Source organism: Dermacentor andersoni, chromosome 3 (assembly GCF_023375885.2).
Source record: "Dermacentor andersoni chromosome 3, qqDerAnde1_hic_scaffold, whole genome shotgun sequence".
Taxonomy (NCBI): domain Eukaryota; kingdom Metazoa; phylum Arthropoda; class Arachnida; order Ixodida; family Ixodidae; genus Dermacentor; species Dermacentor andersoni.
The window spans coordinates 237525928-237543412 of NC_092816.1; the positions used below are offsets into that span (position 1 = coordinate 237525928).

General features: G+C 46.9%; 1 protein-coding gene across 13 annotated transcripts in view; it reads right to left on the reverse strand.

The window, feature by feature from the left end:
• Nucleotides 1-17485, reverse strand: part of LOC126536996 (uncharacterized) — a 615291-nt gene that overhangs the window by 194661 nt on the left and 403145 nt on the right. For 10 of the 13 annotated variants that reach the window (XM_072287443.1, XM_072287445.1, XM_072287450.1 and 7 more), the window contains one exon: nt 15588-15702. The exons of the other annotated variants lie outside the window; for them this stretch is intronic. In XM_072287443.1, coding sequence (XP_072143544.1) covers nt 15588-15702 — 115 coding nt within the window. The remainder of the gene's footprint in view (nt 1-15587; nt 15703-17485) is intronic. 13 annotated transcript variants of the gene reach the window in all.

The window sequence follows — 17485 nt, forward strand, 5'->3', positions numbered from 1 at the left end:
CCGGTCGTAGTTAACGGCGTCTCCATGCGACTGCTGGTGGATACGGGAGCGTCTGTGTCATTCATGACGGCCGAAGATTTTAGAAATCACTTCGGTCGACAGCACAGGCTGTCACAAACAACAGTAGACTTGAGAAATTTCTCCAAGCAACGCAACAAGGCCTTTTTCAAGCCACTGTACAGTTTTTCCAAAGGTCACGCTCCGTCACGTTCCACGTAACGACTACAGGAACATCACTGCTGGGTTTAGACGCCATCCAACGCTTGGGCATACAGATCGACGGTACGTCGCTGACATGCAATCTACCATCGCTTCCTTCAGTACAGAGCCCCACAGGTGTGCCTCCGGGTTTTGATCACATCTTCAGTGACGAGTTGGGTCTCGTCAACAACTTTGTGCACCCAATTCATCGGCAGCAAGATGCGAAACCAGTATCTTCAAAGTTGCGCCGACTACCCCTGGCTCTCCGTGACCAGGTCACAAATGAATTGCGACGTCTCGAGGACTGCGACGTCATCGAGCGCGTCGAGGCTTCTGAGTGGGTGTCTCCACTCGTGGTGGTGCGCAAGAAGGATGGAACCATGCGGCTCTGTGTAGATCTACGGGAACAGGACAGTCTTGTGCCTCAAGTTCAAGAAAGGGTCTTGCAGAAACAGTGGCAGACTAAACAGTACGTAGACAAACGTAGAGGTGCTCAGGCAACTCGTGTCAAGGTGGGAGACACCGTCAAAATTAGATTTAACAGGAGAGGATTTTTTAAGCACAGTAAACCTCGCACAGTTATGGCACAGATAGGACCATCTACTTTTCTACTCAGTGATGGGAAGACGTGGCATGTGTCTAAGTTAACCCTAGTGATGAAGGATTCAGCAGATAGTACATTGTGTACAAGTGATAGACTTTTTATACTCATATTCAAACTTGGATAGTCATTCCGATGACTCGTCTGTAGTGACATCGTCTTCTCATAGTTATAAGCATTAGCTAAGTAGTTCGTCTGACTGTATCACTTCCGAGTCTACACAGTCAGCAGTCGTCTCTGATTCCATGGGGGAATCGGTAGCCTCCCAGGACTTGTTGGGACGTCGACAGGAGCTTCCTGGGGAACCCTCTCCAGCTTTGAGCGACACCCACATTCAATTGTCTAACCAGGGGGAGGGAAATACTAGTGGGACGACTGGGTCTTCAAAGTCGACCGATACGCGTCGCAACCCCCAAAGTTCTTCTGAGGTACGCACACGTCCTCATCGTGACAGAAAACGGCCTCCGTGGCTCGATGATTATGTTTCCTGAATGTAGAGCGTATTGCCGTCTTCAAAATGCCACGGTTAGGGGCCTCGCTGTGACATTTAGGAGACAGTTTACATGTTTCGTTAACACCGGTATAAAATGTGTTCCTTGTTGCGGTGCAGCGAGTCTTGTGCCGTGTTCCTTGTCGGATTTTGTCTTGAGTGACTGCCTGTGTTTGGGTGCCCCAAGTCTGGTGCGCGTGTGCGTGAACTTGGGCGGGGACGGACTGAATTTGTTGTGGACTTAAGTGCGTGCCTTGTGTGCGACTGGTGCGCATGTGTGTGAACGTGGGGGGGAACGAACTGAGTTTGTCTTTGGACTTAAGTGCGCGTCTTGTGTGGGCGTTTCACTGTATGCTTACTTTGTTTCTAGGGGGGGGGGACGATGTGGTATAGTGTCTCTCCCTGCCAGATCTCCATGTTATCATACATTTATGTTGCGTAGTAGTCTAGCTAGATAGCGCACCCCCCTTCTGTCATGTGACAAGCTTGGACCAATCGGGAGGTGTCATCTAGCGTGTAAAGCCTTTATAAGTAATAAACGGCCGCGGGTCAGTCGAGTCTTCGTTCCGGTTTTCATCAGGAGCAGTTGACCCCGCGTTTCCCTCTCTGCGTCGGCGCTCGCCGTGCGTTCGCTGGTCGCGGGCCCCCGCTTGCATGCCGCTGCCGACACAACATAAGGCATGTTTATTTTCACAAAAGCCGGTAAAAGCGGCCGATTAGACCTCACGGCCCAATTTCCGAAGTTCACTATGAACTTCCTTTAACATGACTTCGGCAACGGTAATACAATGAGACACCGCGATTGTTTAGTATTGCTGCGCAGCGCGCGCATCCGAGCAGTCCGGTTGCGCGTAGCGCTTTCGCGAGAAATGTAAACAAGAGAGGAGAGCTGGCCTGATAGGCGGAGCAACGCCATGAGCAACGCCATGGGAAACGCCATCTTCCGGCTTCACCTTAGCTTCACAAAGAGTGACGTCAGGGCCTCTCCTGAGTTTCCTTCCTCCGTGGTCTACGGAGTGGCGAGGAGCGCACGTTGGCGCCGTTGCTACGCTCGAGCAGTGTAAGCGGCGCCGCGGTCGAGAAAGGAGCGTGAAAGAGAAGAGAAACGAGGAGGAGTGAAGGCTGAGAGGGAGAGTGTCGCCACTTTATGAAGTTTAAGGGGCTTTAGGCCCACACAACAGGTGCTGCCCCTTGCGGCAGTGGCGTGCGTAAAAGTCGCCGGATCACCTCTCTCTTCTTCCACCACGGCCAGGGGCCAACCTATAGGCCAACGCGCGCTGCGTTTCCGATCTAAGGAGCGGTAGACAAAACTGCGCGCGTATAGTCAGTCGGTTTCTATTGTTTCATGTTGCAAAAATTGTTAGTTTACCGTAAATGTGCCTTGATTTGTACCCAAGAGTGGAACAAGGACCCAAGGAAGAGAGATTGACACATCGGGAGCCAAGAACAGAAGCGACGGATGGTTAAACTACTTGAGTCTCGGCATGTTCGAATTCGCAAAGTTCCGAATTTGTTGCCGTGTGGTGTGCGCTTGTGTGCTCGCCATGTGCAGTCATAGCGCGGGATATATGCGCTGAATGTGTTTCACTTCTCTACAAATCTCTGCACGCTGTGGCATCGAAGAAGTGGTCCTGTGTTCAGAGGCACGTATGCGCTTGGACACGCGACAGCCTGCTCTCAACGGACGTTCAACAGTCTACGCGCGCCCATTTTAACTTTATTTGGTTTGAATAACGTAGGTGTTAGAATGATGTGTGGTAAGCCGGCGTCGCAAACAGAAATATTGTTTCAAAAAGCCACTAAGCAACGCCTTAGGGCAGAATTGACGCATGCATGGGGAAAGGGATAACCTATCTTTTCAGATCGATTTCAATGGCAGCGCGATCGGCTCGATCGCAGTTTTCTGTACGACACTTCTAACCTCTTGTTCACTTGCGTTAAAAGCGAAGAATAGAACTGCATTCAGTGGCGCACTTGTATTGGCACCTGCACCACTTGTGTTGGCATCTGTACTTGGGGTGTAGCGGATACGGCAAGAACTTCTGTTAGAGTGCGGCACTAAACGTTTGAGATAATAGCAGTGGCTCACCACGTGGTGATCGTTACTTTCTTGCTTGCATGCACGTTCTTACTGTGACCAAAAAAGAAAGTTCGCTCTGGCTGTTCTGTGTTTTCTTAGTGCAACTGCTTGTGGTGCAGCGAAACGTTCTGCTTCGAGTGATGCCTGGGCAGTCAAGGCATTCGTGTCAGCAAACAAGCTGTAAATGTTGTATCAGCTGCAAAAAAATTTTGACATAGAAGAGAAGCGAATGCAATCACCAAGGACTGTATTTTACGAATAATTCAGTTGTATTACTAAAGCGGAGAGTAGATATGCATGGAAATCAGACTTTATTGATACTCAGCATGAAAAGTTAACTTATCATTGGGCCACGCCATCCGTCCCAACCTTGGCGCTCGACCATCAGCGATTTCTTTGAAAAAAATTGAGGACTATCTATTTAAAGCAAGAAGTCTTTCTGTAAAACATTTTTGCGAAAAAAAATTTCAACACCGCTAGGAGGTGAAGGTGAGGTATAGGTGAAGTTTTTTAGAAAGCTCGAAAGTATGAGTCATAAAACACATTGTCAAAATTTTTTTTCTTCTTAAGTTAGGGGAAGAAGAAAAAGGGGGAAAACCAAGCAGATTTGCTGTACATGTGCTCCCGATTCAGCTTGCAATTCCTGTGGATCACCCTCTCGCAACGCTTAACTGTCCGCAGTATTCGACTCAGCTCAAGAAACGCCATTCAGACAGACCACGCACACCGACGTGAGTTTGTTCTTCACGCAAGCACTAATCCTGAAACTTGCAAGGTGACGGCCGTGCCCAGCTAAGAATACTCCCGATCACCGAGCCCTGCTGCCTGAGACCACGCGCCTCGTGCCTCGAGATCCACGTGCACGCCGGGCCGCCCGACAACGGCTTTTTAAAATGTTTTTTCTCTCTTCAAACTTCAAACGTAGCCGCAACCTAGCGTTACGGAAATTGACTGAACGAACGCCGTAAAAGGAATAACAAATAATGAAGCACAGATGAACGACACGGAGCCGACGTTCGACAGCAACAGCGGAAAAACACTATGCAAGACCGGACCGTGGGTGATGCTACTAGCGCCACATCAGAAGAAGAAAGAATTCATCGCAACGTCGAAGACACAGGAGTTCTCATACGAACACAGCACGGGACAGTACACCAATGATGGAAAACGACAACAAGCCCCTCAAAAGGCGTGGGGCCACGAACAACGCAAAAAAGCCACGTCCTCGCTGGCCAACGACCCCACCGCTACCAGAAAACCATTACAAGATTGTTTACAGATCTAAAGCAGGTGTAAAAGTATCAAACTGGAAAGACGGAGTAATAGCAAGAGGATTAGCCCAAGCATGCGGAGTCACACCCCAGGAGCTCTACGCCAAGGTGATCATACAGACACAGTGGCAACAATACTTAATTTTCGCAAGTACCGAAGAAGAGGATTGCGCACTTAAGCTAGCAGAAATAACAAGCATCGAAATAGGATACGCAACATACGAAGTCACTCCGTACCTCAAGCCAATTCCGGGCACTGTACGTGGCGTTGTTCACGGAATAGAGGACGGCACCACCGATGAGCAGCTAGTAGATCTACTAGCAACGATCAACAAGTGCAAAATCCTGTACGCTAGAATGCTCGGAAGATCGACGTCGGCGGTGATCACCTTCGAGGGCCCACACGTGCCGTTCTACGTTAAAGTTGGATGTACACTCACCCGCTGCAGACCCTACAGAAAATCAGTCCAGTACCGCAGGTCTTGTGGGGAGATAGGACACAGACGTCTGCCCTAATCCAAACGATGAACTATGTGACAACTGCGGAGAACCCAACTCTGATCCAAATGACCACCAATGCGAACCGAAATGTAAGCTCTGCGGAATGCCCCATGAAACGGCGAGTAGAGACTGTCGAAGGAAGCTGAAACCGGCCCCGCCACCGTTGAGAGTCGGGGAGCGGTCAAGATCGAGACAAAGAAGCTTCTGATACCAGGCCAGCGTAGCAACTACCAACGACAACAAGCACATGATGACCATATCACCATCGCCGCAGTCACCGAATGAGACCGAGCCGACAAAAAGATCCAGATCGAAGTCGGGATCGAGATCGAGGGAAAGAAAACAGAGCGTCTTCCGGACTACGGCAACGGGTGTGGAACACGACAACACCCAGCGCAAGGTAAGCTGGGCCAACGTCGTCACAGGGCACAATCATGCGTCGAGGGAAAATAATGGCGTTCAAACCACAGGACACTCGAGGTACGAAGACACGATAATGATTCTACGAAGACAGAACGATGAATTGAAACGAGAGCTAGAACAGCAAAAGAAGAAGACAAAGAGAAAGAAGCTAGCACAGAAAAACAGCTCGAATACCTGATGCGAGAAATAGAACAACTACGGAGAGAACAGACCCAACAATCGCAAACACCACTACCGCGGCCTTCATCCCCACCACCACCATCATCATCCCCAATACGACCAGAGCCATCAACACTGTCGAACCAAGCGGTGATAACCCTGAAGACACTTGGGGTGCGATATTGTACGCGTTCCAAAATCGAACGGAGGCGGCCCGTTCTTTACGTCACGAAATAGGTGGCCCGTTCCGCTGCGTTCGTCCGATAGCAGACGACACTGAATGATTGACAGCAGATATCACGTCACAATTGATGTCATGGCGTTCGTCACGGTTCAAATTGACCAATCGTGTGCCACTCTGTGGAACGGACCGCCTCCGTTCTATTTTGGAACGCGTACAAGATCGCACCCTTGAAGACCGCATCAACGCCAACGTGACCGTCATGACGGAAACCACACTGTCCACAGTAACGCAGGTTACGCAAACCACGGTGACACAGATGATACAGACTGGGTTCCAATCTTCAAGAGCGAAATAGACAACCAGACTCAGGCTCTACAGACCAAAATGACACAATCCACAGGAAGTTTCAGTCAACGCATCCACATGCTAGAAGAAAGAGATAATGCTCGCGAGAAACCTAAGTACCCTACGAGAGAAGCCAAGATAATGCAGACCCTAAGCGAACAAAATGGTGAGGCTAACTAAAGAGAAAGACGATTACAAGCAACACCCACGGCTCAAAATTTGGTAATGGAACTGTCATTCTATCCGAAGTAAGAGAAGCAACCTTGTACATTTCTGCACGCAGTTTGACCCAGATATAGCCTTACTAGAAACAGCAGCTGAAGACAACAAGGTCAGTGGTTACCTCACTCACGTAACCGACGGTAAAACGAGGACAGCAATCCTGGCCAAGAAGGCCATCAACGCTCAACGACACGACATCCAACACCGCATCGAACACACCCTCGTCGAAATCGTACCCGAGAAAAAACAGCAGCAAAGCCTCTTTGTGTTAAACGTGTGCAACCCACCAAAGGGGCACGTAAAAGATCTAGACAAGCTAATGCAAGAGGTGAAGAAGCTGAGCAAGGGTAACGGCCTGATAGTCGTTGGAGATTTTAATGCTCCCCATGTGGCTTGGGGTTATGCGGCCTCAAAGAAAAAAGGCGAACATGTGCACAACGTAGCCCAACAACACCTCCTCACGCTACTCAACGACCCACAGACACCCACGGGCATCGGCAACAGTGTATCTAGAAGCACCAGCCCCGACCTCACATTCGTACACGGACTCCAACAGTATGAGTGGAGCTGCATGAACGAGAATCTGGGTAGCGACTATTATATAGTGCAAACGATCATTCCGCACCACAAAGCAACGATGAAGATCGGAAAAGCCAAGATCACAGACTGGCAGGCCTTTCGCAAAGACGAGAGCGCCATTAATGCGACGATAGACGACAGAGAAACATGGATCAGAGGAGTCGTGGAAAGAGCCGAGAAGCATACGAGGGCAATCCAGCTGTCGCAAGTCACCCCCATGGTCGACCCCCACTTACTCCACCTGTAGGAGGCGCGGAGGGGACTCGCGAAACGCTGGCAGCGTAACAAGTGCAACGGGAAACACAAAATTCGAATCTCCAAGCTGATCAAGGAAACGCAAGAGCACTCTGAACAACTTGAAAAAAAGAACTGGCGCGAAACATATAACAAGCTTCAAGGGACCTTAAGCAGCAAGCGCATTTGGGCGGTACTCAAGAATCTCCTATCAAAGAAGGAGAACAAGAACGCTGCAAAATAGAAAGTGCAGAGACTCATGCACAACCACCCGGGGAAAGAGGAAGACGTTATCAAAGAAGTGAAGGAGAAGTTCCTCGGTACGGAGCGGCACATAATTGTAGATCCGCACTTCGACGAGTATCGAGGCAACCCAAACATAGAACTGGATCGGCCTTTCACAGAAGCAGAAATCGAAAGGGCCTTGAGCAAGCTCACCCGCAACACGGCGCCGGGAAACGACAGAATAAACAACAAGACACTCCGGAACCTTGAGGGACCCTCTGTAGAAGAGCTCCGAAAATACATCAATGAGTGCTGGGAACACGGTAAGGTACCACCGGAATCGAAACATGCCGAGGTAACCATACCTAAACCCAACAAGTCCATCAGCGTGCAGAACCTTCGACCTATATTCCTCACCTCGGGTGCTGGAAAACTCTACGAGCGCATGGTGCACAACTGCATGATCCAATATCTCGAAGACAACGGACCCGTCCCAAACACCATGTTGGGATTCAGAGCTCACCTCTCCAAGCAAGACGTGTTGCTGCAGATCAAGGAAAAAGTCATCGACAAACTGGACACGCACAGCAAAAGAGCCATCCTCGTACTTGACGTGAAAGGGGCTTTCGACAACGTGTCACACGAAGCCATACTGCAACACCTCAACGTATATAACTGCGGCGAAAAATATAATTACATCAAAGCTTTTCTGAAAGAACGGACAGCCACAGTGGGGATAGGCAACTTACGCTCTGAGAAATTTGACATACCGCAAAAGGGAACGCCACAAGGCTCCACCATTTCGCCGATGCCATTCAATCTGGCGATGAGCTAGCTACCCAAGCAACTGAAGCAAATAGAAGGGATTGGTCACGCAATATACGCTGACGACCTCACCATCTGGACTACGGGAGGGTCGACAGCTAAACAGCAAGACGCTCTTCAAGAAGCGGTTGACACTACGGAAAAGTACCGGAAAAGTACCACGTGGACTGACGTGCGCACCTGAAAAGTCGGAGCTCTTGGTGCTAAGAAAGTGCACAAGAGGCCGACAACGGCAGCAGGTACCAGACCCGGTAGTAAAGGTGGGAGGCATCATGATTCCGCAGGTTACGACACTGCGGATCTTCGGGCTCCTGATTCAAAAGGACGGGGCCGGGGGAGCAGAGTTGGAAAAAATTCAGAGAACAGTGCAACAAATAACACACCTTATCAAAAGAGTGACGAGCAAAAGTCACGGACTCGAGGAAGAAGACTGCACGAGAATGATACAAGCGCTACTCACGAGCATCGTCACGTACGGGACCCCATACGTTGACATGAAGAACAGCCAACGATACAAAGTGAACGCCCTCATCAGGAAATCTTACAAAATTGCCTTGGGCCTGTCCCCCTCGACATCCACAGCGAAACTACTCAAAATGGGAGTCCACAACATGTGGGAAGCGCTCGTGGAAGCGCAAAACGCCAACCAACTGGAAAGACTAAAGCTGACAAAGACGGGAATAACCCTACTCCAAGATCTGGGCTACCAAGTCGAGGATGAAAGGCACCTACCTCAGCATATCCCACACGAGACCAGAGACAGGCTACACATAAATACCATTGCCATAAACATGCATCCCGAGTACGACAAGGAAAGGAGACAGGCGAGAATACAGGCGCTCAAGCACATATTCGAACGCATCAACAGCAAAGAAGAAAATGTGAGATATACGGACGCAGCTGCGTAGGAAACAAACGACCGATTTGCAATCAGCGTGGTCGACGAGAAGGGCGAACAACTTACAGCGACATCCATACATGCTAAGGACGCGAGCACAGCGGAAGAGCTGGGCATAGCCCTGGCCATCGCAACGTGCAAGAAGACCCTGGTTACCGTGGTGACGGACTCGCAAGAAGCATGCAGAAGGTATATGAACGGAAGGATCGGAAAGGCAGCACTTCGCGTCTTGAACAACACCGAGATAGAAGCAGCACAAATCCTCTGGACGCCAGGACATGAGTCTCTCGTGGGAAGCCAGGCGGCGCATGCCGCGGCTCGACAACATGCACGCCGAGCCATCTCCGACACGCAGAGAACAAGGACCAACGACTGTGACGAGGATGATGAACGGATATCCAAGAAGTACTCGGATATCCTTGCGCACTACAGGAAGCAGAGGCGTCGCTACCCGCCCGCGCATAAGACGATGAGTAGGGAACAAGCGGTAAGCTGGAGAAGACTACAGGCTGGAACCCAGCCACACGGGACACTGCTGCACGCCATGTATACGGGCACCTACGGGCGAGACTGCGAGTGCTACCCGCCGGACACGCCCAACACCATGCGCCATATGGTGCTGGGGTGAAGGAATAATCGAGAAGCACCACCGCCTTCATCACCACCATGCGATAACATGCAGAAAGAAGCAGATTCAGAGGAAGAATTGGAAGACAAGTGGGAGGCTCTTCTGGTGACGCAAGACCCTGACAGCCAGCTGCGGTTGGTGAACAGGGCTCGGGCGGCGGCAGCGAGCCATGGCTGCCTGGACTGAGGAGGCCACCCACCTTTGGGCTCAAGAAACCTGGTCAAGCAATAAAGTTTATTTCTCTCTCTCTCTATCTCTCTTAAATTAGGCGAGCACACGATTTTCCCTTGAGAATGGACATAGGCTTCTCACTTAAAAAAGGTGCTATTGATCTTTACGTCTCCGTGAGTTTTCTATACGGCACTAAATGTACAAAATTTGGTGCATATGGCGAATTTTTTCACAGAAAGGTAACTTTTACTGAAAGGTTATATTTCATAGTAACTAATTGCCAGCAAGTTGTACTGTAAGTGAAAAATAATTTGGGACGCATATAACTTGAATTGGGCTGTACAGCTGGCGACGAAGTTGCAAAACAGTTAGTTCTAGCCTATGTTCAGTCGTAAATTTAGCATTGAGGTGGTTGGGGTAAAAATACGCTAAATAGTGTATTCATTAGAAACATCTGTTGTCTACAAACTGAGAAACATTTATCAGATGGCTTTGTTTTAAGCAAGAAATATTTTTGAATTTGTGTTATGCTGGTCTCTGTGCTAGCACGTGCTTTCCCTTCGTAGGAAAGCGTCCTGCGGTAAGTAGAACTTGCGCGGACGCAAAATTTCGTTTTTTCCAAAGAAATCGCTGATGGTCGACCGCCAAGATTGGGACAGTTGGCGTGGAATGACCCTATTACTAATTAATCATTTTCTTTTACTGAAGGACTAGTTGTTGTTGTCCTGCTGGAGCTGAGAAGAGGTCTGCTGCCTGCAATGGATCCATCTCTCTGAAGTTATCGCGGTATTATAACAATAATATTCTTTATTTCATGAAAATAGTACAAAGTCAAAAAGTCGGTCAGGCAAAGCCACGAAGGCTTGTCGGGCTGTATCCGACAGTCAGCGACAAGTACTCAAAAAAGCAAGGTTAGCAAGCTACAAAACAAAAGCTAACTACAACACAAAAGGAGGCTACCACGCCAAAGCACAGTACCAAAAACCAAAGCGAGCTACGAGCAAAAGCAGGCTACAAAGTATATAAAGTGAAACGAACACGGATACGCACCAATCTATACCAAACGAAGCTACTCGAAGCTATGGCACGGCTCTAATGCAACTAAACAGAAGAATAATTGGTTTTGATGCACAGTTTGAGTGCCCGTTTTGATAAGGTCGAGTGGAGTTCAGTGGGTAAAGAATTAAAAGCATTAGGAACATAATATTTCCTGATATATAGAGCAAAACGGGTATAACACTTCAAGGTAGTGAACGTATTATGGTAAAAGAAAATCACTGTTCCAAAATTGTTTTACCACCACAGTTTGAAAAAATCAATCGCCATATGAGAGCAACTGCAATAAGGAAAATAAATTTGATTAGGGAGAATCGTCTCACTATAAAATAAGAAAATTTCGCACCATGTAGGAAAACCAAACGTCCAATAATATGCTGCCTAGAATGTTCAATAGCCTTATGGAGAAGAGACTTGTCTTACAGCACGAAGCATATTAAGCGCTCCGTAATTATTTTCTGGATTGAACTTCCTTCATTTCCTCATTTAATATTATGAAAAAACAACCTTCCAAGATACGCAAGCCGTGGGTCACAAACAATCTTCTTCATGAAATAAAGAAACAAATTGCCTTTATGATAAGTTTATCAAGTCACGAGATCCAAACGACTGGACCGAGTTTAAACGTTTTCGCAATCGTCTCACGAACGAGCTGCGCAACGCGAAAAACCGTTATCATACTGACCTGTTTAACTCCTGTGAATGTGACAGCCAGATGATATGGAAACAGCTGAACCTTCTGCACAACCATACACCTATTTCTCAGTAACCTATGCACATTGTCAGTAATGGTGTTCAAATAACCGATGAGTCACTACCTGATGCATTCAATGATTTTCTAGTCAGTAATAATAATATTCCCGTATGCATGAGTGCCTGCGATTTCGTAAGAACAAGTGTTGCAGACACGATCTTCCTGCACCCGACCAATGAATCAGAGTTAATATGCCTTTTTTTTCTGAGCTGAGCAACAGCCATAGCCAGGATGTAGATAATCTGCAGATAAAGCCAATTAAGTATGCCCCAGACATTGTTGCCCCATTGCTGGTATACATATACAACTTATATCTCGATACCGGAGTCTTCCCGCATAAAATGCAAGTCGCTAAAGTAATCCCGTTATTCAAGCGCGGTGACAGGACTCTTATGACAAATTACAGGCCCATATCCATTTTGCCTGTCTTCTCAAAAGGCCTGGAAAAGGTTATATTTAGACGTCTTTCTACATTTCTGGAAAATAAAAACCTCTTAACTGACTGTCAGTACGCCTTCCGTAAAAACCGGTCAACACAGCTTGCCTTGTTGAATCAAAAAGAATTTACTCTCAAAAACATCGAAGAGCGCTTGCTCACACTTGCAGCGTTAATAGATTTTACGAATGCTTTCGACTGCATTAATCATGAACTTCTACTCAATAAATTGTTTAACAATAGAATTTGCGGCGTCGCCTTTGACTTAATTAGATCATATCTAAACTCCAGAGTTCAGTTTACAAACGTAAGTAACCTCTCCTCTCAGTTAAGGAACACATGGATAAGAGTGCCGCAAGGGAGCCTGCTTGGCCCTCTCCTTTTCAATATCAACGTTAATGATATTGTCAATATTGACAATGACACCAAATACATTATCTATGCTGATGACACCACACTACTGTTTTCATCTCATCATACATCAGACTTGTTAAGGACTGCTAATGCAGTACTAGACAAACTACATGTGTGGTCCGTTAAAAATGGTCTCATAATTGACACTACTAAAACTAAAGCCATATTATTCCAAGCCAAGAACAAAAACGCAACGCTGCCTGCTGAAATCACACTTAATTCGGAGAAAATTGAACTAGTGAGCTCAGTCAGGAGCCTAGGAATCATTTTCGACCACGGTATGTCATGGAATATTCACATAATATCACTTGTCACTAAACTTTCACAGATAGTTGGACTGGTTTTCTCCCTTAGGTACCCTCTACGCCATGTAAAAATGCTTATATATATCTCCTTTTTCATGATTCATCTGAATTATTGCTGCCTTGTCTGCGGTACCACATCTGTCACAAATATAGGTAGATTATTCATCACTGAGAAAAAAAATTCTCCGTGGGACATGTGATGTACCATGGGACTCCCCAAGTGAACCTCTTTTCAAAGAACTGAAAATACACAAAGCGCATAATTTATACACTTACAGGTTAGTCCGTGCATACGTTAGGGAGTGTAAATCGAATAATTGCTATATCCGTTCCATAGCTATCCTTAAACAGAACGTGCGCCATTATCAAACACGATCTCCAGAATATTGGTACGTAATGCACCTGCGCATCAATTATGGAAAGCAAAGGATTGCTTATACGCTGCCTGTCCTGCTTAACACACTGATCGCAGATGATATCGATGTTTTACAGTCTTCGTTAACTAGTCTGTATAATTATTATTGCTGCTAGAGCTGGTTTTATGCTTAATACTTTGTAGTTGTAGATCACAATATTACTTTTGCAACATCATCTGTTAGTATGCATGACTGATCTGAGTGACTGATCTGAGTGTCGTTTTTTTTTTCTTCTCTCCATACTGCTGATTTCTTAATATGCAAGCTAAGTAACTTGCTTTGGTTTATCAATTCTTGTGTTTGTTTCTTTTGCGTTATTTTATTCGTCTTATTCTGTTTTATTGTTATCATTCCCACATGAACTATTGTTCCCCCTGCTGCTGCCATAACATGGGTTTTAGGACTTAGTCAAGCTGCTGACGCAACTTTTTTCCTCAAGACCTGTCCATATTCAAATCTATGTTGTATATGGGAAATAAAGCACTTACTTACTTCACGGCAGAAACTAAATTGATAATTGTTTTTGCACTATTTTCATTCACTGCTTTTTCAGTTTGCGTTTCTAATTCATTGTTTATTTATTTATTTATTTATTTTACCCTCAGGGCAAAGCATTACAAAGGGGAGTGAGTAATACATAATAACACTAAAATACAAGCAACAGCAGAGAACAATTACCAAGACATAGATAAGTTAGAATAAGTGATCAACACAATATATCATTCAATAGAAGCGGTAACAGCAGTCCGAAACAATAGGGGGTTAGGAGTTGTGGCAATTGAGGAAGGAAGGTGGTTCCAGTCATATGACGTGCGAGGAATAAAAGAATCCGCGAATGTTTTGCATGTAGAAATACCTACCTTATGTATGTGACCTGTGCGGCGTGAAACATATGAAGGGCGAAGAAGTAACTCGTAGCCAATATATTCATGATGAAATATTTTGTGAAAAAGACACAGGCGTGCAATTTTGCGTCGTGATGCAAGTGAAGTGAGGCCCGGGTAGTCTTCATAGTGATTACGCTTGATGTACGCCAAAAGTCAGAGAGAATAAACCGCGCTGATTTGTGTTGTACCATCTCCAGTAGGTCGATCAAACTTTTAACACGAGGGTCCCAGATTGATGAAGCATATTCTAGTTGTGAACGTACGAGTGTGGTATAGAGTAGAAGTTTGATGCTAGTTGGGGCTGCGTGAAAGTTGCGTTTCAGGTATCCGAGCATGCGATTAGCTTTGTTAGTGATGTGCTCAATGTGCGCATGCCAGCTAAGGTTAGACGTAATATGAATTACGAGGTACTTGTATCTTGTAACAGGATCAAGTAACACACCATTAAGAGTATATACTGGAAATTCACTATTAACACGAGAGATGCGCATAAGTTTGCACTATTCAGCGTTTAAAGTCATATTCCAAGTTCTGCACCATGTTGAGATAGCGTTAAGGTCAGACTGAATCATGTGCTTATCACTATCATTTGTTATTTGCTGAAAAAGGACGCAGTCATCGGCAAAAAGATGTACAGAAGAAGAAAGATTACTGGGTAAGTCTCTGATAAATATAAGAAAAAGCAGGGGCCCCAAGACGGTGCCTAGGGGCACACCGGAAAGAACAGGGTTAACGGTGGAATTAACATTGTTGACGGAAACAAATTGCTGACGATGGGTAAGGAACACCTCAAGCCATTTTAGAATGTTAGTGTCTATTCCCACCATGCGCAGCTTTAGTAACAAAAGATGATGGGAAACCTCATCAAATGCCTTCGCGAAATCTAGAAAGATGCAGTCGGCGATCGAGCGGCAGTCTAAAATTGCGTGAAGTTCATGGCTATGCATTTCTTTCCATTTGCAACGCATTTGTGTGTGAGCGTGTGTGTGTGTGTGCGAACACGTCATTATTTCTTTTTCTTGCGAAGATTGCCACTCAGCCAAGGATTCCAAAGAAGCTGCTGCTAAGGAAATACGCCATTGCGCTGGCGAAGACAGGTCCTCATGTCGCAACTTCGGCGCGCAGCAACATTCCTTGAACGACCATTCCTCATTTACTATATGATCTATTTTTTTTTTGTTCAAGACATTCAAAAAGAGTCGGCTGTCTCCATAACGAACGCACACCCGGCTATTCTGGTGACGCGTCAAACTGCCTGCTGCGGTGCAGAGGCGCCCATTACCTGAATGGCGACGGCCGCAGCTCGGCGCACCTCCTGTGCACCCACGGCGCCTCGTGCGCGCAGCCACCGGCAGAGCTCCTCGTGCCTGATCGAAGCTTCGTCCAGGGCTGTCCTTCTGCGTCCACATAGTACATGTTTCAGCTGATAATTTAACGATGCAACAAAACGGGTTATTTCGTAAATAACTAGTTCACGGGCCTGTCGCTGTTGCTATCATAGGCCCAGACCTCGCCGTGCAAGCCTTCATCCGCGAGACAGCCTCGCCGATGCCAGGCGGGGCGTGCCGCCTTCTACGAACGTTCAAGAGTCAAATTTTCACCGGCAGCAGGGTCAGCTCTCTCTTTGATACTCTTTGTTTGGTGTCATAGGCCCTACGATGTGATGATGGATGGATGCTATAAGCGCCGCCTTTGAAACGGAGCGGTGGGTTGCTCTACCAAGCTCTTACTTTGCCTAATGTCGCACCTAACTTTAAAAGAAAGAAAATAAGAACCACACCATTCCCAGCATCGAATTCTCTTTACTACTATTGGGGACTTTGTATTAAAGTACGGTAGTTACCTGGGCGAGTCGGTACAGCTGCACTATTACTTACAGCGCGAACGAAACAATACGGCCAAGGTAGAAAGTCGTAACACGGGCGCCCTTTTGTACGCCTCCGTTGTTAGCGATCTCCCTACTTCTCTGCCACCAAATTTCCAATCGCCTCTTACTAATTTCTGTTGCGGACACATTTACTTCCCCCTGCTATGGCTCAACCCAAGGGCTTCAAAGAGTCCAGGAAAGCCCAGACCGACCGCTGGGTAGATACGTTCACATTCTAATAAAAATGTCCGACCGTTTCCCTAGCGTTGCCACAGCACGCGCAAGCTTCTTCTTGACTGTTCCTCGCTTTATAAGTAAGCGTTCTAAAGCATCCCATCTCGCTTCGAAACGTAAAAAGTTTCCCTTTGCGCTATCATCAAATGTTTATTTTCTGATTTCGTTTTTTTTTTTTGCTCTTAAGTATACAGTTATTCGTAAAGAGTTTCCCTTTGCGCTATCATCAAATGTTTCTTTCCTGATTTCGTTTTTATTTTTTTACTCTTAAGTATACAGTTATTCATAACAGGTTAACATAACAGTCAAAGCTACGCAGTTTCGGTCACGTCTTTCGCGTCGTTGCAGGAACAACGCCTCGGAGTCATAATTATTCCAGTTGTACCAAACACGTTTGCTAGAGTACATACGGTACCACCCGCTGTTACTTAGTGGCTTTGGCGTTGCGCTGCTAAGCACGAGGTCGCGGGATCAAATCCCGGCCGCTGCGGACGCATCTCGATGGGTGTGTACCGTGCACTGGGCACACCTTAAGGAACCCCTGGTGGTCAAAATGAATCTGAAGTCCCCTGTTACGGCGTGCCTCATAATCAGATCGTGGTTTTAGGCCGTAAATCCCCGAAATTATATATTCTTTATTTACGGTAAAACATGCCGGGTGCTCTAAAGTGTGGGACTTAGCTGACTGCGCACACAGGAGAACATTCGAGCTGAAGCATTGTGCGCATGTTTGGGCCTACCAGGATGCACGTAAACAATGGAACAATAGCGGAAGCTCGTGCTTGTCCTGGTGGTGTATACCTATTCTGCGAGTGCCTTCCAGAGTACCGTTGCGCGCTTACCCGACACAGGCACCATCCTTTCGCATCACTCCCTGGCACCCACCCATGTCGCAGCTTTTCAATGACTACATCGCACGATCAGACTGTTCTACAATCAAGATTCTCGCACGGCTGCATTCCCGACTGCAACACCTGCGTAGGTCGCGCCCAGATCTTTTGGTTACTCTACAGATTCCGAATGACAAAAACGTCATCCGTTCCATCTGTAGGCTCAGGCAACTTACCCTGCCGTCACTG